The sequence below is a fragment of the Strix uralensis genome, chromosome 16, assembly GCF_047716275.1.
Source record: "Strix uralensis isolate ZFMK-TIS-50842 chromosome 16, bStrUra1, whole genome shotgun sequence".
NCBI lineage: Eukaryota > Metazoa > Chordata > Aves > Strigiformes > Strigidae > Strix > Strix uralensis.
Genome location: NC_133987.1, coordinates 19,374,821 through 19,396,591, shown reverse-complemented (window position 1 = coordinate 19,396,591; position 21,771 = coordinate 19,374,821). Strand labels below are relative to the sequence as shown.

Sequence of the window (21,771 nt, the reverse complement as noted above, 5' to 3'; positions counted from 1 at the left end):
AAACAAACACTGGGAACATCTAAATCATAAAAGATATTTACATTTTTTTGTGAGGGGCTCTTAATGACCCTATACGAAGTTGAGTTATTTGAGGAATTAAATATGTGTATGGTCTGGATACGTACCTTTCATGATCAGGATCTTCCAGATCTGATTCAAACCCCTTTCCTGTATTCTTTAATCCAGTTTTAGAATAGCCAGGAGACTGGGAACTATCTTCAGGAGTCATTGTTGCTGGAGGCCTTGTGCTTTTCCTGTTTGGGGTCAGTGTGTGATCTGATGCTGAAGCTTGTACGTTTTGTGCTGTGTAAGGACAAAAGGTATAGAAGGAAGTTGCATTGATCCCTGGACTGACTGCAGAGGAGTCAGAGTATTGCTGTGGCTTGGCTGAGCTGTGTGTTAGACTGAGCCTGGGGGTGGCTGGGCAAGATGCTGGAATAGTCCTTGTTCCGAGTGGGCTGGAACATGATATTGCTAAATTTTTAACTCTTTGCTCAAATGGTTGAGGGTTTGGTGATTCTCCTGGGGCCAATCTAGTGATGGAGGCAATGTCCAGCAGGGTTTGATCCTGAACCATGGAGATCTGGCTGGTCGGTTCCGATGAAAGTGAAGAGCTGCTTGATGTGTCGCTGGAAGAGCTTGACGTAGCGAATGGGGGTATTTTCTGAGCATTATGGTCACTCCTGTTCCTCTGCGTGCTAGTGACATTTAGAGCTGGGTGTTGTGAAGCCCTAAAGAAAGACAAACACACACTTTTTCCTCTGGACTGGGCTAAAGGCTTATAAGAAAATTTTAGGCCTATTTGGGGACAATTTTAGGCCTGTTTCCCATAACTGCATTTTCTTCTCATGTCTGTATAAAACCCTCTGCTTCTCATGACCAAGAACAAAGTGTATGAGAATAAGGCACATAAATTCAGGACCAATTCCTCCCTGGTGCCAGCTAAGCATTTGTCAGCTATCATCAGTGCAATAATCACTGGCACATCAATGTTCTTCCCAAAAGTCATAGAGCTCTGTGAGAACCAAGGATTTGGTGCTGGGGAAGGGCAGGAAGGGAAGAAATCTGCTGGCTTATTGACTGTGACAAATGCCAGTAAGGACTCAAAACGATAAAACCTGGCTTGCAGGTTCTCACAGCACTTGCCCTTGGTCATCCCTGCAAAGTGTGAAGACCTGCCTTCACCTTGGACCCGCATGCCTTAGTCTCCTGGTAGCTCTGCGTGGTTACCCAATGAATTAGGGGATGAATAAACAGGAAAGATAAAAACAGAAGGGCAGCACAGAATGACATCATTGTTCCTGTGGTGACATTGTAGGACATTTTTTTTATACAGCTCAGTGTGTTAAGGACTTTTCTTTGCCCCCCTAAGCTGTAGACTGTGTACAGGGCTGACCAGCTATTTTAGGTGGCTGGAAATGCCGACTGCACGGGATGTCAGACCACCCCTCCTGAATATTGTTTCCTGTACTTTTCTCCTGGCTGCTGCCAGGCAGGAGAGATCCCAATGCTTTTTTTTTTTTTTTTCCTATGACTAAATTTTACTTAGTTTGGCAAGATGGGTGTCAAGAGAGGAAGATGTACCCTTGTAGACTGGAATTGTCCTGATAGGTAGCAAATGCAGCTAGAAATGCCTTGACCTGAAAGGGGAACGCAAACATACCCACTGTGCAGATCATGATTCAGGATTTCTAACAGCCAAAGGACATGACAAACTTTTGTAGCAGTACCAGTGTCCAACTGAATCTTCTTGTGCATCTGGTATATTCATATTCATCTTGTGGTGGAAGACAGCAGAAGATCCTAGTCTGGATGGGTTATATGAGATCTGATGCATGAAGTTCTGTCCTGTTAGTACCCGTGGCTTGAATTAGCTACATATTCACTTCTCCACCTCCCTGCATCTTTCTCAGTGTTGGATGCAATTAAATGCCAAATTTTTAAGGTCCTAAAGAGTATGCCTCACACTTACTGGCTTCAATAGGGTTAATAAAGGCCTTTGCTAGATCACAGCATAATTATCAGGTTTAAATCAAATTTAGAGTTTTTATAATTGGAAAAGCAGACAGTAACAGAGTTAGTGCATAAAAATAGAGCCAAAAAAGAAGCAGAAAATGAGTTTATAAAAGGCAGGAGGGAAAACAAAGACACACATCTCAGAGGGAGTGCCTTTCCCCAGAAGTGCCTTGCTTTCATAAACTGGCTGAACAGAGGTGGAAGACAAGAATTGCCAACTAGATATAAGGAAAAGCTTTTTCACCCTGAGGGTGTTCGAACACTGGGACAGAGGCCAAGAGAGGTACTGGGATCTCCATCCTTGGAGGTATTCAGAACTCAACTGGGCAAGGAACTAAGGAGCTGGATCCAGCCTGGTCTGATGGACATGCTGTGAGCAAGGGACTAGAGTAGAGACTTCCAGAGGCCCTGTCCACCCTCTTAGTTTATGATTCAGTAATGCTGTCTAACTATGACAATAACTTATTTCCCCCCATTTTCCCTTTCTCCTTTCACTCTTCTCCCCTCTAAGTCCCATCTCACCATCCTTCTCTTCCATTGGAGTCTCTGGGCTGTTCCCTCCCATTCTGACTTTATAGTGCCTGTTGCCGGAGAGTTCCTCATAAATAAAAATGTTTTTAAAGGAAAACCAGTGTTACTTGCAGCCCTCTGGCTCAGATAGGTTGCCATCCCTTCTTTGCATAAGTCAGAGTTGGTAGCTCAGGCCTTTGGAAGAGTGGGCTGTGGGAGCGAGGGTAGCCTGGAGCTGGGCATCTGTGTTGTGGGCCCTTTGAGATTGCATTGTTGTTTCTCAGTCTCTCCTGAAAGCAAGGAATGATGGCTTGTAGCGTGTTTGGGCATGATGTGGAGGTGTTCAGAAAGTTGGAATTTGGCACAGGTGAAGCTGATTGTTCATCTCTTGCCAGAGTGACTCAGAAACCTGGTAAACTTGTGAGGATCTAGAGCCAGAGCTTCTGGCTGAAGGCGAGCATCCCCATGGCCCAGGGAGCAGGTGGGGAGGGAGCTGCCTGCTGGCTCATGGGCTGCTCTGGGACTGAGAGGAGGAGTGGAAAAGGGTGATCTTCTGGCACAGAGAACACAAAATTACCAGGTATTTATATCAGAGCCAAATCTCAGGCATGCCTGAATTGTTACTACAAAACCCCACAGTCAGGAAATACTTTTTGCTATAGCAAAGTGTAGGAAACATTCTAACAAGTGCAAACCCCATTTTAAGGTAACTAGAATAAAAATGCATGTTGTAATTTTTTTTTTTTTTGTTAAAAATATATGTATTTGTCCTCAAATATCTTACACTATAAAACTATCTGCACATTAAGTGAGCAACAATCCCTACCTACGTTCTGGGGGGAAAATATAATACGTACAGTAACTGAAAGGCTATTTGGGTGCATATGCAATCTGAAATACTTCATTTCACATATTTAGCAGTGTTGGACAGGGTTGGCTTTTTGTGGTGTTTTTTTGTTTGGTTTTTTTTTTTTTTTTTTTGCATAAATCCAGGATTAGCTATAGGAGAACATTTATTGAAAGATGCAATTTAAGAGTGACAAAGAACACGTTTCATAACTAATCTCACTGAAATTTATATAAGAAACATTTCCAAGTTACCGGTGCACTGGAGGAAACAAAAAAGTAATATAAACTATCATTTTATTTTGCTTTCCTTTTCCACCCCTTAATTTTCACTGGCTGTAGTGCCAAACATGGGACTGAATTTACTTTTATCATCATGCTTATCTCGGAAGCAGAGGAGCTGGCTGTTTAAGAAGCAATCTGAAGCTTGTTAAAGTAAAATGTCAGCCTGGATTTTAGCAGAGGTAAATGAGGACAGAACTGAGACCTATAACTTTGGAGTTTCCTAGTGGGCAAGGGTTTGCCTGAAGACAGGAATGAAATTCCCATTGCTTTCAATAGAGCAAGGCTGGATCTTAGATTTGTAACCATGGTGCTTTATCAGAGGGTTTTTTTTTTTTTCCACCTGTTTTTATGTAGTGAATCACTATGAACTGAATAAATTACAGGAAGAATTGCAAGACCTGGAGTTGAAATCAATGCTGACATGAAATAGGAAGGTGATTGCAGCTGTCAGGTATCTCCACAAGGAGAAACCTTGACTCAACTTTGAGCGACACTTCAAATGCGTCAAGCCCTTGTTGTCTGCCTTCTTCCAGCCCTGTGCTGCTCAGCATATAAAGCATGTTCCCCGTTGTCAGAGTGACCTTGTCTGCCGTCTGTGCCTTGCCCTCTCCAGCTGAGCTTGTGCAATAGACTTTTTCTAGCACTGAATTTGGAGATATTTGAAAGTTGCCTGCAAATCCAGTGCCACTTCCCTTCTGTGGCACTTGCAACCAAGAAAAAACAGTGGATTTTTTTTTTTTTTTATGAATCATTTCCACCATGTTTTAATTCTAGAGTTCTTCTGATGATCTTGTCTGAATAGAAAAAAATGACAACGTGCTTTACAGTGAAGCACTGAAGGGCTGGTTGCATAAATCTTACTGTAGACAGCCAGGGGTGGGAGGATGGTAGAAGAGCTGTGGGATGGACCCAGGGGAAATGCCTGCAGGGTGATGATATGAGAATAAAATTATTTTTTTCAAGGCCTCCTCTTTGTCAGGTGACTCTCCTAAAATGCCCACACTGCCAAAACAGTGACTATATTATTTTTTTAATGCTGAATTAATTTTGAGTAGTCTTTCAGTTTTCAGTGAGAAAAGCTGGTGTCCTGGACCCTGGGTTTATCTGCCTCAAATAACAAGCAAGGCTTTTAGCCACGGACAGTAAAAATATGCTGTTTCGTGCTCAGCTCTTGGCTCTTTTGAGCTTCCCGTCTCCTCTTTGGCTGTGCCACCTACCTGTCCCTCCTTGTCCTTTGTGACATTTCTTCCACCTCTCTCTTGCCCCTTGTTCTACCTCTATCACCCGTACCTCTCCCATCTGCCCTGTGGATCCCAGGCACGTTGATCTAAGCAGCAGGCTCATCATATTAATGTCCAGTGGTGGGAAAAGACTGGAGGAGAGGGTGGAAGTGTCATGGACATACAGATGTCTGAAATCAGGTACAATTGCTGTCTGGAGCCTAATAAGAGTGAGCATCTCTTGGTAATAAATAACTCTGCAACCACCAAAAAAATCCTGACTTGAAAATTTCCCTTCTATCATTTTTGTGTAACGACTGTGCTCAGCTGGTGCATTGAGATCTGCAAGCTCTGCACATCTGAAAGAAAAAGTGGAGACCTCCAAGGTCAAAAAGGACAGCAAATAGACTTAAGAGTGTTTATTGCTTTGCAATGGAAATGCTAAGTTTGGTATGAACAAAACATGACTGGGGATATTAGATATCTAGGGGCCAGCACCATATGTTTGCACAGGAAGGCAGCTTGGTGAGAGCAGAGGATGCCAATTTATAGCTAGAGCTCCCTGATGCTGCTCTTATCCCAGCTCAGGCACGTTTAAACCCTGTAAAAGGAAAATTATAGCTTAGTGGTGGACATTAAGTGGTTTAATATAGAATTACCAAGACTGAATATTACATTGCCCCGATCAAGACTCCTCTGGAATTAAGCTTCTGATGAAATTTAGAATTTAAGTGCATTTCTCAAAATGGATACCTTAGTCTTGCCAACAGAGGAACCTGAGGAACTGTTGCCTCTCAATAAGGACCAGATGCCCTGTTTTGTCTTTGTGGAAGGACAGAACAAAGCATGGTGTCTGAGGATGAGTGAATATTCCTTATACGCTTTTTGGTTCAAATTAGAACAGCCTCAGAAGATTTCTAAGTGAGGGCAGCTGACAAGTCCTCCAGGGAATGAAATGCTGGTTGAAGTGAGCAACAGAAATAACATCTGGTGATACGTCCTTGTGTGCTACTGGTACAGGACCACCTCTGTGTGAAGAGTTCAAAAAGAGCTCAGAATGATCTGCCAGCATTCACTCTGCTAGTGGAACGCAGGTGGTGAGTTGACCAAGCAATGGCGAGGACTTGGTCTGCTCTAGGTGATGTGCCCTCTTCTTTCATACAAACAGGTCCTTGGACAACCAAAGGGACAGTGTAACCTCTGTGGCTTCTCTGCCTTTAACAAAGCACTTCTTATGTCGTTCTCTTGCCATTAGCAATTCTCTGTTGGCCATGAGCTCATTGCATGGGTAACGCAACAAAGAAGAGTGGGAGTGTATGAAGATAGAAACAACATTAAGGAGAATCCTCTGATCAGGTACATGCCAGTTATGGCTTGATGGGACTTGTTGCAGGAAGGAGACTTTCATCTGAAGGTTGTGAGGCTTTGTGCCATCCTGAGCAGCAGTAACTAATGTTCTTTCCTCCCCAATAAGCATGAATAATGAAGATTCTGAAGCTTAAGTTGGATTCATAGGTAACCTGTGAACTGAGAGCAGAACTTCACTCATGTCACTTTATTAATATTGATCTGATTTCATTACAGTAGGTAACAGTAGCTGAAACGGATGTCATATTGAAGAATGGTCACTGTTCTTTAACCTGATACAGGACTTCTCGTTTGCAGTTTGCTTTTACAGTGCTGTCAGCACACCTATGGAGGTAAGCTATGTGCCCTTTAAACTGACGTACTGGGGCAGGGCTGGGCATAGAACCAATAGAGCCTTGTTTCCATTCCTTGGAACACCTACAGTCAAGAATTGTTTTTTGTTCTTTGAAATAAAGACCTTTGGACAGTCTTCATAATGAAACAAGCACGTCTGATCACTAGCCAGTAGCTTGGCAGGTAGGGAACTTTTCTTGGGAAATATGACCCAGATCGATTTTGTACTAATAGACATTTTTCAGGCCTGTGAAAATGAAGGATGTGGATCTGCCTGTGGAAAGGTCCATAACTGACATGACATTTTCAAGGAGCAGGAGTTACCAAGTGAGCTGATGACAAACCAGGCTGGAGAGCAGAGCTAGCACTATCATGCCTGTGGGGAGACCACCTGCAGTGACATTGGACTGGAGAGCTGTTCCAGCAGGTCTGATGAGGGATCAGGACCCTCAATTATTAGAGTTCTGAACACCAAGCTTCCATGAGTATGTGGCTGAGATGTGCATCTCAGCAAGAGAGAGGCAGTAAAAAGCTTTGAGGTTTCCAAATTTTAATAGCGCAGAGTCAGTAAGTCACTTTCCCAAGTCTCCCTCCCGCTGAATGAAGAATCACTTGCTCTCTTTGCAAGGAAATAGATGCATGAAATGGCACACATCTTCCCTGGAGAATAAAGGAAAAGTATAGTATTCAGAGCAGGGCAGGAGCCGTGCTCCAATATTGCTCCATATGTTGAAGCACTGATTCCCATGGCTTAAAGTAAGAATTTTTGCAAACACTGAATAAAAGCACAGCAATTTTCTGAGTAAGTGCAAGAAATGGCATTAATTATACTAATGTTATTGTCTACCAAAGCTGCTTTCAATCATTTTTATATTTAATAGCATGCATCATCATGAATTGGTGATAAATATAGATGAAAAAAGGTAGTGATAATGAAAGTTATACAGGTGTAAATTAGAGCATATTTTTTTAACTACTGTGAAGTCACAGCTTCTTGAGATAACATAAAATTATAGGATATGAACACATCCTAAATTGAATCCTGGAGAATTTTGTACTGTTCATACGCTAGTTGGTTGTCATTTGGGCAACGTTGTCTGGGAAAGTTACAAACCTCTATTTCCATAGCTTCCTACTCCAAACCTTATTCTTAACCCCAAGGAGCCAGCGTGGGGATGGTACAAGCCATTGTGCATCGGACATATTCAAGCCATGGTCACTTACTATTTGGGGAGCAGCTATGGAGGCACTGTAACCTCAGGTCCCCAGCCTCAGCCCTCTCCTCCTCAGTCCTGGAAAAGAGAATATAGAAGTAGCACCTTTAACAGAAACAAAGGCTGCTCCCAAATGTACAGAAATGGAAGGGTCAAAATCGATAAGAGTACAACATACCTGGGCTCCTCCATCTATAGCCAGCCAGGCCCATTATGGAGATCGTAATGGTCTCAGGAGGGGCTTGGTTCCATTGGCTTTGCCCCTCTGGGGGGAAAGCTCATGTAAAGAGGCCATGGGGAATAGAAATGAGGGGCTCAGGGCTGCGTCTCTCCCACTCTTTCACTCTTCAGGATGAATCTAAGCGTCGGGGACTAACAGCATTGTACAGTACATGTGTGTTGAAAGTGGGTATGTTGCTAGTGCTACACCATTTAAGTGCCAGTCCGTGTAATTTTCCAGAAGGAACAGCTCTGCGGATAAACCTTCCTGTGTTGCAGAATAAAGTACAGAATAAATCCAAGGCAGAATGTTACACTCATCCCTGTGTGCTAATAAAAGGTGAATAGTCAGATTGGAAATTCTTACTGATGTCCATATGAAAAGATACTGACTCTGTAAATGGGATGTATGGTAGGTCAGCAGCTTAAAACTGGTTCAGATATCTAGGTGGCCAAGGAGGAAATCAGAGCAAAAGGTTGGCATGTCTTTGGAAAGCATTGATATGATCTGCACGACATCTTATGAGTACAATGGAGTTAGAGAAAGAAAGCTGTGAGAAAGATACAATTAGAGAAATGTACAAAAAAGGAAAAAAATAGCTTATGCTATGAATTGGAAAGTTCTGATTCTCATTGTGTTTGGAGTAGTCTTGATTTATTATCTCTGCAATAGCTTTAATCCTGCTGTCTGTTTCAAACTGCTCCTAGCACTTCAAAACTACATTTTCTATCCCTGCAAAGACATTTTGTCTGCACTGGTATCAATGGCAGTTTGAACTCAGTTCACGCTAGAATTTCACCAGTAGCATCTGCCTGATGTTGGGTTGGTTTCGCAGATCAGAGTAAGGGTTCTGTCAGCAAGAAAAATGTGAAATCAGCTACAATGCCACAATGGGTGTTGATGGACAGCTGCAAGTTGGCAAATGCTGTGCTATGGATGAGTGAACTGTGGAAGGCTGAATCTTCCAGGTTTACTTGCTAAATTTGTGTGTTCGTTTAACAACACCTAGTAAGTGAGATTTGCTTCACAGGGAGCAAAAGGCTGGCTATCAGACTGGAGACAGGGCTATGCTGATCTCTAGGGTCCCCTCTCCCACCGGTGCCGGGGTGGGCTAACCTCCTTACCCCTGTCTGCAGTGGCTTCAGCTCCAATGAGACTCAACACCCCTGGCCCAAGCAACTTGACCAGGCATAGATGCATTTCAAAAAGCTGCTACTCTTTCTCCTCTTGTCAACAGTAAAAGAAGGCAATGGGTAATTCAAGTTTTCTCATATTGCTTCACTAACTTGTTATTCATAGCTCAAGGCAGTGACTAGCTCTACACAAGGAGCTCACCTGGGTTTTATTTCCACCCTTTCAGACCCCCTATCCCTGACCCCAGGCTTAAATCCTCACGTACTCTCACCCCAAGTCTCTGCGTTCCCTTGCCCCAAGTCTTCCTCCCCATAGCCTCAGCTGTCCATGTTCCAGCAGCTGTGACTATTGCCCAGGGTCTCCATCTGCCCCACTAACACTTTCTGCCTTTCCCCCAGCATACCAAAGAAGGTGAAAGTTTTTGTTCCTTACCTGAAAGCAAAGTCCACCAGAGTTCTGGGAACTGGGAAAGGTGGTGGGGAGTGACTGAAAGGGGCTTTTTTAATATGTAAAAAAAAAGGAAGGCAAGAAACTGTGAACAAGCTTGGGAAAGGCATTCAGTGTGAATAACCTACCTACACTGTCCCTTGCCTGAACAGATGTGATGATAGTGTTGGTGTAGCCAGTTGGTCTAAGTGAGCACAATTCTTGTAAATGTATCCTAATTATTACACAGCCATATGGGCAAAGCTGCTAAAACTGCTACATCTGCTACTGATTTCTATCTTGCCTTCCTCTCACTGCCTTTTTAAAACCCCCAAACTAGATGGTTGTACATTTATTAGATGTTACACTAAGAAAGCTGAAGATTTGGTAGTCTGGGTGCACTGAAGTTAGTGCTGCACTGGAAGGGTTACCCCAGTCCCCTTGCTTGTGGGCCTTATTTTCTCATGACCTTACAGGTACACTTGTGCAGGGTAGGGAGGAAAGCGTGGGATGTCATGGCATGACCCCACTGTGGAGCAGCTACATCTCTGTGGCAGCAGACAGTGGCAAAGGGACAGTGGCCCTGGAACCATTATGTGTGTGCTGCAGGGCCCACAGAAGACAAATAGCTGGGTAGTGGAAGAGGAGAAGGTCCTGGCATGTTGACATTCCTTCAGCTGACTGTCACATATAGTTTATCAGACTAAATAGGAGACAACAAAAAAATCCCTGTCCCTTTGACTTATCTGGAAGGATCCTCAGAGCAAAGGAAGCAGAAAGATACGTGGAGAGTTCCTCCTCTGCTAGCTGGGGTGAACTGTAGACAATGGACAATGCTCAGGATGATATGGGGCAAGAGTATTAATGTGAAACAGAACAGAAAGAGGAATTGAGAGGGAAGGGAGATACCTATTATGAACTGACACCTAATAAACTAAAAAATTGAAAAAGATGAGCAAAAGTTATAGACAAATACTCAGTTAAACGAAAACCAGAGAACAAGGAAGGACAACCAATAATAGGACAAAGACTGAAAGCTGACATGTTGCAGATAATTCTACTGATAATTTTATAGAACATTTAATACATGAATAATACCTCCAAGCCTGTATTATTTAACTGTTCTGTTTAGAGTTACTCTTAGGGCTGTCGTATCTTTTATATCTGAAGAGTTGTAATATCTTTTGATTTTATGGTGTGAACTACAGTCTACTTTGTCTGGACTTTTCAAAGTATCCCAGGCCTGAGAAGGAAATAATTGTTGAATATAACATCATGAATATTTGATTTTTCAGGAGCTGTTTAAATGTTTTCCCAGTGATAGAAACAGTACGACACTTAGCTGTTGAGAGGCAAAGTCTGTGCGTGTGCAGTTGCAGGTAGTCAGAGAATTTGGCTGTCTCTATGTAAGTTGCCTCTGTTTGCAACCTGGTTGTGCTTAGGTGTGGACTTAGGGCTGGATTACTCTATGCGCTGTTTAAGGTGGAGTCAAACCAGGCTGTGGAGCAGCATTTGGGCTGTACACATACATTCATGTAGTTTTAAAGGTCTTTCTTATGTTCTTCACAGCTGAGGCGGTTCTTAGGATGCAGAGACTGAAGTTAACAAGCAGCAGCAATGCAGCCTGTGCGAGGCTGACATGCTAGGGGAGGGGATGGGGTGAGCTGATGGAGGAGGGGGTCAGGACAGCAAGGCATGCATTGATGTGGCTCATCCCCTGCATCTCCTGTGCTGGGTGGTGAATTGTTGAATTGGGAGCTCTTAAGAGAGTATTTCAGCTCTTTCATCTAATACGTCTCTAGTAAATATTCTGTGTTATATGCAGTTACTGGCTATTAAAATTAAGTGAAATACAATTATGTTTGAGGAAGTACTTGGAAGATTAGCAGTATTCTACTGTCAGTATTCTTCATAAAGCAAATGTCTTCTCTGGGAGAAGGGGCCTGCAGAAGAACATTCCAACAAACAACTTTTATCAGGCAAGATGGGGCTAACACTTTTCTTCCCTGTCTCCCAGAAGATAAACTGCAGCTGTTGGGAATAATGCTAAAGTTTCACTTCCACTAGAAATACGTTGCTCTTAGAAAACTGCCTATTGCACAAAGTCTATTCACCACAGAGGCTAGATGGCGTGTGTACAGCGCGTGCTGGATGTGTACTGAGGCAAAGGAACGTGCAAAGAGGGTGCTGATATGTACAAAGTAACTGGAAGGAAAGAAAGGCTGGAGGGTTTTATTTATGAGATATGAAAAGGAACATGGAGGTGTAGGAGTAGGAGGGAATGTGAAGTATCCCTGGGTATATGCACAGGAAAGAAAGAGAATTTAAGTTATTTTCTATTTGTGCAAAGGAAGATGGGAGCTAGAGGAAGTTGTGTGCTTGCTGGGACTGCTGGCACCCACAGCATGTAGCAACACTGTGTTGCCAGTTAGTGATCCCTGGACCCCTGCAGTCTCAGAGTATTCCCAGGTCACAGTAGCGAAGCTGATCGTGAATATGCTAACTTAAAAAAAAAAAAAAAAATGGATGTAATGCTGCACAGCTTTAAATCTGTGGAATGATCCCATGGTAACACTGTCTCTGGGCTTCTTATTTTCTATTCAGATACAACAATTAAAATAATGTGATATAAAAAAAGAAAGTCATAATCATGAAGTTTGGGAACACCACATGCTTGAGCTGTGTTTGCCAAGTGTGTGTGGAGGGGCTTGGAGGATGTGACCAACAAGTGACTTGTTCACACATATTCAAAATGAACAGGAAGGACAGAATAAAATACACAGTTCAGTCATAAAGCAAGTGTAGAGACAAAGCATTGTCTCTGTGTACTGGTCAGGGTGGCTCTGACCTGTCTACAGAGCAGTCACAAGGAATAGGCTGTTCTGTACACGTTGCCTAGTATGGAGCTTGTTTTGAATGATACATATAAAATAAGAGTTAAAAACCACATTGGTTTGTACTGGCCGAGGTGGGACTTGTTACTTGCCTTGGACATGTGCGTGTCAAACACCCTGCTAGTTGCATCAGTTAGGTTCAAACCTTCCTTCCAAGAGAACTGAAAAAGTCTTGATGGTGCTTTCAGCTTGAGGTCATTCCTTGGGGCCCTTCACCTGTTTATCCAGCATGTTGGGGTGATTACAACTAGTCCAACATGGATTTGGTTGTAAAGTGTTACGTGGTATGGAGTTACAAGTAGGTAAAAAGGGGCGGGGAGGGCTGTATAACATGGCAAGTGCAAGAGGAATCAAAATCAAACCACACAGTACCTATGTGAGATAAAGAGGTTTACTGTCCTCTATGCCATTAATGTTTTTTGCTATTTACTGTTTCAGAAAGGGCAGTAGTGGTACATTATCAAGTTTCCTTAGCATTTCCCAATGTAACTCAACATATTCTGTTGCTTACAATTCTGCCGGTCTCTCATCTGCAATTCTCACTTCAGTAATTCAGCTGACTGTTTTCCCTCGGCTGACTGTTTTCCCTCACTGATTTTTGATTTCTCCTGAGGCACATGCTGACCAATTCCTCTTCACTGTGTCTGGGGTTTTTTTCTCACACACAGTGTTTTTAAAAATTCACTGTCATCTCTAAATGCAAAATTAGGAAAATCATGGTTGTTTGACTCATTTCTCTCATCCTTCCAGACTGTCTGAAAGGTAGAGTGAAAACTTGGAAATTGGTAGAGGAATACCTATAACAATGGAAACTACTGGTTAAGGTTGGGTAACCAAAGCAAAGCAATAAGCATGGAAGTTCTCTCATTCTTCCTGCTCAGGAGAGCTCCTCACTTAGCTTCTAAAATGTTTGATTATTTCAAATCTTCTGTCTTCTCAGAGATTCCCAACCACTCTCTTCCACCACTGAGAAACTGCCACATTGGTCAGAAGAACCAGAATGAATCCTCCTTATGTTTTCTGTCCCCAAAATATCTTTATATTACTTCCAACAATAGGCTTTTGGTGAGGATTCTCTGTACTTATCAGCTCCTCATTCCGTGAAGGTACCCCTATGGAGTCCATCACACACCTTCCCCGCTGTGTAAGGTCAATATTTGTGTGTTCTTCATGTTCTGCAATTTTAAGCAAAGCCTTAATCTTCTCATGAAAGAACAAGGGCACCAAGTATCCCAGTGCAGGCACATGCACCGGCTAAGAGTGCATGGGGTGAGCAGTGCAGCCGGTGGGCAGCATGTGGTGACAGGCAGTGTAAAGGAGCATCTCTGGGCCTTCAGGGCTCAGACAGGACTTAGAGTCCATCAAAGACCCTGGTAGCAGTATGGGTGGCACTGTGTGGATATTTCTGCAGTGCAATATGATGTATGCGCTACATTTGTGTGGAGGAGCTCAGGAGGAGGATGGGTTGTATGGGGGAGCTCAGGAGGATGCGTTGTGTGGAGGAGCCTAGGATGGGCTGTAGGCATGTGGCTATGGAAGATGGCAACTCCAAAGTGGCCTAGTGGTGGCTGGAAAATGTCTCAGCAGCCATTAGGATTATTTGGGAGTGCCTATTACACGTGCTGAGAAAGGATGGCTGTAACATTTGTTATATCCCCACAATTTTACCTTTCCAGAGAGGGAAAATTGTCTTGCATTGGCAGCATAACTTCTTATGAATTCCTATGAATCAGATGCATACTGTAATGACTTGCCGGTCTTGTGTTTTAATGAGTATATAAGAAAAGGCAGGCACTGGGACATCACAGAATTTAAGAAAAAACATATCAAGGAGGATCTTTAGTGTTTGTCTTTAACACAGATCTTCTCCAAGTATCTCAGAGACTTCACCCACATGTGCTGAAATGGGTGAGAGCCTGGATTTTTGAGACTAGCAGAGTCCATGAAAAACTCCACTGATGGAGCGACTGACTGCACTGACCTTTCTCTGAAGTACTTGATGGCTTCCCGGTCTAGGAAGTTCTGCTCTTCTCGAAAGCCCTGCTCAAAGATTTTGCGCTTGTGTCTGAACTCAATGACAGTCTTAGTGTAAGAGTTCAAGGTAGTAACGGAGGCCGCCATGCAGCAGGTGAAAGAGCCCCATGCCAGGCTGTGGAGAGAGAAACCAGCAGACAGAGCTGGATTAAGACAGCAGCTCATGTTATATTTCTGACGCCAAGAGACACACATACACAAGATGCGACGAGGCAGGTAAGTCAGTGGTGACAAACCTGTTCTCTTCATCTTACCTCCAATGACCTGTGGCACATGCTCAGGCATGCAGGTAGGATGTGGGGCTAGGGGCTGGGCACAACTTTCATCCCATGGAAAGCCATGTGTCAGTGCTAATGTGAACACTTGGTGCACTCTGACAGAAGAGTCAAACACCTCTTGACTTGCCTTTGAAATGTTTCAGAGCCTTGCAGACAAGTGCTAAAATCTACAGAGCAGTAATGAACTCCCTGAAGGAGTGATGCCCCAGAGAGCACGTCTTTTGGACCAGTGGAAGTTCTCCAGCAACCACGGGAGATGGACTCTGCACAACACTATTGCAAGGATGGTTTCTATTCCAGTTTTTATGCCTTCAACAGACTATTGTATTTCCTTCTTTCCTGGTTCATGGACATTTCTAGCATTCCTGGCTTATATCTGGTCTCTGAAAGCCTGACCAGAATAGAAGACAGCACTTCCATTGTGTGGAGAGATCCAACCTGAGGGCAGTGCCCCAAGTGTGCAGGCAATGCTAGTCAACCTTGGGCAGCCAGTGGCAGGACACTTGCAAGTACTGACCAGGAGCATGGTGAGACAGAGAGAGAAGGAAAGTGAAAGAAAAAAAGTGACTGCCCCAATGCCAGCCCGGAACAGCAGCAAGTGTTGTCCTGGGTCTCCTGGCAAGGAGAGTTCAGCTGGGAGCTGCTCTGCTTCCTGCTCGTGGACTGGGTTTCCCCCCGGGTTCCTTCTGCCCTCCCTGCACACCTCTCCTCCAGCCTTTACCTCACTGATCTCAAGTTCAGATGTGGCTGGAGGGAACTCGTGACCCCAAGGAGTTTAGATGCTTTTTGAGCATGAAATGGGGCTACAAAAAAAGGCACTGAACTCCTCCTTTTGTCTGCAGAGCTTATCTGTGTTCAGGCTTCCCTTGACTTCACATTCAGCCCATCAGCTCCAGCTATATGTAGTTCACAGTGGCTTCCTAACTAACTTGGATTAGCTTAATCATCTGTGGCAGCTACTTTACCTGCTCCTTGCTTTCACCTTTTCTATAACCAAATTTAACATTGATATAAATTATGCAGAACAGAAAGAATACAGACACAGTAGCATTATCTTATAAATACACATTATCAACAGAGCCCTCAGCATGAGCTGTTTTCCCATTCTGCAAAGGATCTGCAGACAAGGAAACAGTTTTTCATTTCAGATTAGACAAAACTTGAAAAAGAACACATATTCATGAACTGAAAAATCTGGGAAAAAAAATATTTAAGTAAACAGAAATGGCTCATTTCAATGATTTCAAAATTCAGTGCATAACAAGTCCTTTAGGGACTCCCATGGCAATGAAGTGTGTGGTGGCAGCCCTTTTCTAGTCATTTTTTAACCTGTTTTCCAGGTGGAATCAGATGAGAAGGAAGTGCAGTGAACCCTGGGGTGATGAAGTTCCCTTAGGTTTACCATGGCTGGGTGGAGAAGTGGAAAGGAAACTCATGCTATATGTGAGTGCCCAGGCACAGGGAAGCCTGGCAAGTGTCTTCCTTCTCCACGGAGTGTGTGGAAAAGCTCTGACAACTCTGAACATTTCCAGCTGGGCTCCTAAACAATATCAAGGATGAAGCCAGCTGAAACCACATGCTCCACCGTGCCTGGTTGTGCCTGGGGAATGACAAACGGAGGAATATTTCTCTTGAAAGTTTCTGATAATTTCTAATCATTAACTCAGAAATGCTGAAAAGTTCAGAGAAGGAAATACAGAATGAAGACTCTCAATGTGACCTCAGATCTAGCATTTCGTAAACAATAATAATGAGACAATTATGATTAATATGTTTTAGTTTTTATGGACCTTGGTTAAATGCTGTTTATTTTTAAGCGTAAAGAGTGGTTCTCCTACCTGTAAGAGTTACATCCTACATTAGGTGAAGACCTCTTTAACAGCAGTGCACCTCCATGCCAGCTGTGCCCCAGATGTGTTGGGACGGCACCTATAGTGCCTCTGGTAGCTGAGCTCAGGGCTGGCTCTCAAGTTCCTTGGTGGCTCAAACAGCACAGGTTTTTGTATTTGTTTTCCTTCTAGAGGGGCTGAGCTTGAACATCCACTGATCCTCAGAGCCACTGAAACCCCCTGCCTAGAGAATCCCCTGCCCAATCCTGGCTTGTGCCAGAGCACAGCCCAACCTCCAGGCATTGCCAAAGGCTTGACAATGGGGTAACATAACAGGGACCAAGAGGTGCGTTTTCAATCCCGGGACATCGGAGCAGATCACAAACAGATCCTCATTTTGAGGAGAGGTAATTTTATCCTTCCCGTTTAATAGAGGGGAAATAGTCACCAAAAAAAAATAATTTTCCCTTTGGCACTTGGGAAACAAAATGGCAGTCTAGATCTCGGCTCATGCCCTTTGTGTCTTGGTTATGAGGAGGCTGTTCCCTGGCCTCACTTTTCAGTGGTGTTACCATTCTCTCTGCTCTGACAGATTGCCTAGTAGGATGCTGCAGTGGTACTTTTTACAGAAGGCTGTAAATGTGATGTTTGCACTACTGGTTTAGGGTTATTTAAAGTTCATGCTTCAGGCCATCACCTGAACCCAGAAGGAAATTCCTACATGTGCGGTTTCCAAACTCCACCAGGCTGGGTAGGCATTTGTTTTTAACCCTTCTTAAAGAAGGTGTTCAAGTCTGGGTGATGCCAGAGGAAGCTCTCTAGTCCATACAGCAGTGGTGGTTCGGTGTTAGCTGGAAGGAAGAAGCCTTGTTTTTCCTGTGTTTGAGTTTCAGACCTTCCTTTGCCAGGTCTGCTACCAGTCACTGACATGGCATGAGGAACCCCATGGCCTTCCTCAGGCTGCTGAGCACCACTGCAAGCTGAAAATGCTGCTGCTGTTCATGTCTGTCCCAGGGGAGTTACTGAGTTGATGTGTGCATCTTGCCCAGCGTCCTGCATAGGCAACTGCATTGCCTTGGAAGGCATGAGGGCAGTGAGAGAGGTTACCAAATCTGAGAAGCTGCTTTGTGACAGCAATAGCTTGAGCTATTGAACCAACAGTCACTGTTTGGAGTGAAGCTGAGGCCCCACTTCAGGAATATGGGAAGAGCTGAATTGCTCCCCCTTATTTGCCTGCTTGTGGGTATCTCCAGCGTCCTACACAGTGAGGCCTAATAGGTCCCGACATAATTCTTATAAATATTTTATATAAATAATAAAAATATATGAATGCAGCATATTTATAAGTTCATCATCATGTGCAATAAATATTCATTATTGATACATAAAATAAGCTGTTTTTTAAATATAATGCGATTTATATTTTGTAACATGTTACTAAAATGTTAGTAACTCTTCCCATAAAACACAGTATCGTGAGGGAAGAAGCAAAGACTAATAATCCCCTGCAGTGCTGTGCAAAAGAAGTATCTGTATTTATTTATTACTGTTAGCAAAGGTTGTTGTCTCTGATTTGAGATGGAATGAAAATAATACACTATATTTAGAAATGAAAAAAAGAAAGTATTTTCCCTAGCCATTCAAAGAGGCTGATGCCTCTAGAGAGATGTGAATGTTGTTTGCAGATATTTGTATTCTCCACAGTCTCCTATTCTTGTTAAGCTTCTTATAAAGTTGCAAGCAGTATAACACAGTTGGCATATCTTGGCCAAATTATTTTTATGTGATTTTTGAAAGATAAATGGGAAAGGTAGAGAAAAAAAAAAAAAAAGTCAGTTTCTAAAATGTCATGTCCATTTTCCCAAGCCTCCCCATGATCCACAGGGAAGTATCATGGTGCCAGGAGCACTACGCCTTCCTCTGCAGTTGTTAAAAGTTGCACTATGAGGTTCAACTGAGACATTAATTAAAAACAAAAACAAAACAAAAAAAAGCTAGAAGTCTCTGAAATGCCATGGCAATTATGTACCTAAATTGAACTTTAATGAGAGTGCTCAATCTGTGTTGGTAATTGTGGCTGCTGTTTATTTACAAATGCTATGTACCTGCTGATATGCACAGCTGCTGCTGCACAGTCACTGATAACTGTCCTCTACACCTCGACAATTGTACAGCCACGGTGGGTTTTTGCTCCTAGCATTTTGGCAGCTAGAAACTCACATGTGTGTTCCTGGAAATTTGAGATGACATGTACAATCTCCCAACAGACTGATAGAACAAGTCAAAAATGAAAAGATATTAACTGGTGGTGACACTTACCAGAAGGACCATCCATAGTCCCAAGAATGTGGTCGCCAGTCCTCTGGCCCAAGGCTGACTGTCACTTGGAAAACTTGAGTATACATCATGTGTGCCACCATCCCCAAGAGACCTGAGAAGCAGGGATTATAACAGGAATTTTTGTGCTAATGTTTTGTATAATTCTTGAGATAGCTACTGCTGGAAGTGCTTTGAAAGCTCAGAAAAAAGTCTTTGTTGTACTTTTATGACTCCTATTCTACTGTGGAGGAGGGAACTGTATGGGCAGAGGAAAGGTGTGACTGAGAACTCATTATTTTACATCATACTGAATTCTCAATTAAGAGAAGAGTTAAAGAAAGAAAATCGTTGAATAAAATGTTGCACAATTAGCATCGCCACCAACCTTGCTGCTGCAAAACAGGGGTATGCCACCCACAAGTTATCTCACTCAGCCCATCACAGACAGGCCTCAGGTAAGAGAATAAAGAGAGAGGCTTCTGTAGGCAATGAAAGATTGAATGTGTTAACGCCAAACAACGATATTTTATCCAAACAGTTGCTAAGATTTATAAATTTGAACACTTATAAAACACTTGGAAGTTACACAAGGAAGTTAAGTGAACTCAGTATTCCTGATGATGTGTGGTGAGAGGACACCATAGGAATATTTTCGATGGACAATATCGATGATGCTTGCTTTAGTGACACCATTATATTTTGCTGAGATAACTACAACTGGGTGAAGAATAGACAATGTATTAGACACTCTACTCACCGTGATGTTAAAGAACAGGGTTGCAGTTAAATCACAGGGTAGCCTGAGTTTGTTCTGTCACTTAGCTGGCCAGCATGGTTCTTCAGCTTAAGCAGAAAAAACTGCCTGAACTTTACATTTAGACATCTCTCTGAGGAAATTCAAACCCCACTTTTCAAGAAGTTGGTGGCCAGGGTCAGCTCTGATGCTTGGAGAATTTTCTAGCTACAATAATTTGGGGTGTGTCTGCTTTAGTACCTAGGCAGTGCACAATGATGCTCCCAGCTGAGCCCACGAAAAGCATGGGTCCAGGCTGTTAGCTAACAAGTGGGGCAAGATCATCATATCCCAAATAGACCTTGGACCTACAGATATCAAAAGCTCCTTGTGCTGCAATGACAGGTCAAGGCACTTAGAAATGCTGATGTTTTGCCACAGTGGGGTACAATGTGATCCAACAGGTTACACTTTGCACCTTAACCAAATCTGCCATTTACGTTATCTCTGACCATCTACTTTCTTCTGCAGTTGCCCTTCCTCCATGTGGAAGATGCTAATTTTCCTTCCCCAGACCCCAATTTTAGCTCTTCTTTCCCGATTACTTTCAGATTCTAAAGCACTTCATTAGTCTCACCAGACATGTGGATGATTCAGGGCAATTCTGGGGGAGGGAAGTCAGGGAATGTCATGTTTGTGTTGTGGGTATGTTAAGCAGGACCTTCAGCAAGACAAATGTCATTTTTGATACAAACAACTGCAAAGGCTAAAATAAAACATTTTATTACAAGAAGCTGTGGTGACTTGCTCAACTGCTTCATGTCGGTGTGACACACTGCAAAGTTAGGAGGTGGAAAGAGCAATTCACATCAGAAGAAGTGATATTTTGGCAGGGTGGGCAGACTAATGGGAGCACAGCAAACCGGTACACACCTTGCTTATTTCTGGCTATATTTAATTTCCAGAATTCTCTGGGAACCTGCTGTACTTTTTAAACCAGTGGATTTTTCTCCAGCTGACAGTTGTGGTGTTGATCTTAAAGTCTGGAGTTCTCTGTTCCTATACCTACTGTCAGTAATTTTTCAACCTTAATAAAATATTACAGACTGCCCTGAGACATGTCATAGTCACTCAGAGCCATCAGGAGGATTGACACAGCCAGGACTATCTTCAGCAAGGCTGAGCTGCTCTGTTCTGTCATGCAAGACCTTAATGGGGTTTCAGCAACGTTCAGACCTTTTGCTGCGGGAGGCCAGGATGACAGCCCACTGATAGAGGTAAGTAGGAGGTCATCAGCAAGACCTGCTGTAACACAGGGACCACAGTGAAAATGTGACATTTATTGCTTTGGCTTCCTAATGACAGGGAGGGTCAGGGGCATTATGCCATGTATCAGCTATAACAAAACAATACGAGTCTTTCTTTCATCGTGCTGTTTCATGCACTTTTGGTTTGGCTTGTTCCTGATGCCACCCATCAGTTTGGTCTATTTTAGCTATGCCTTGCCGGGTTCTCCATGGGGATATCCTATGGTACTTTTTGTTGTACGTTTAATGGTCACATTTTGGATAAAATAAAATGCCTATAACAGAAATCAATAAATTTACAAGATCATCTTTTCCTCCAACTGGCTGCTTAAGGCTGGACAAAGAGGAGAAAATGCTTGTATGCCCACCCACCTGGGGTCCAGGGCAACAGTTGCTTGTAGATGGAAAATCCCGATAGTATGGTGGACTGGAGTGACTGGATTGGATGGGAGCACAGAAACACTGATCATTTACAGTTGGCTTGAGATCATTAGCCTTTCAGGACCAGAGCTGTTTCTAGGTGTCAGTAATGGGAGAGCTTAAGGAACTAAATTCGGAAAAGACAATATATTTTAAAGCATTTTCAGATACCTTTACTAAAAATGTTATTTATGGAATATATCACATGAATTAAAATGCTTTATTATAAATATTACATAAGAGACATATGTAAGTATTTTAATTTGTATAAGGTTGAGAAGGATACCAAAATTCACGATGTTGTGGGAGTTTTTTAATGACTTGTAAGAAAGAAGAAACAGCAATAAGTGGCCACACTGTTAGGATAATTTTTCCTAGCCTTTAG

General features: G+C 43.0%; 1 protein-coding gene across 5 annotated transcripts in view; it reads right to left on the bottom strand.

The window, feature by feature from the left end:
• GSG1L (GSG1 like) overlaps window positions 1-21,771 on the bottom strand; it is an 84,481-nt gene that overhangs the window by 28,131 nt on the left and 34,579 nt on the right. For 4 of the 5 annotated variants that reach the window (XR_012631075.1, XR_012631076.1, XM_074885535.1 and 1 more), the window contains 3 exons: window positions 18,927-19,038; window positions 14,448-14,615; window positions 126-731 (listed from right to left, as the gene is read on the bottom strand). Coding sequence is in view for 3 of the 5 variants with exons in the window: in XM_074885535.1 (XP_074741636.1) it covers window positions 126-731; window positions 14,448-14,615; window positions 18,927-19,038 (886 nt within the window). In the remaining 2 variants the exon portion in view is untranslated. Of the gene's footprint in view, window positions 1-125; window positions 732-5,423; window positions 7,239-7,802; window positions 7,871-14,447; window positions 14,616-18,926; window positions 19,039-21,771 lie in introns of those variants that run through there. The other variant, XM_074885537.1, reaches the window with a different exon arrangement.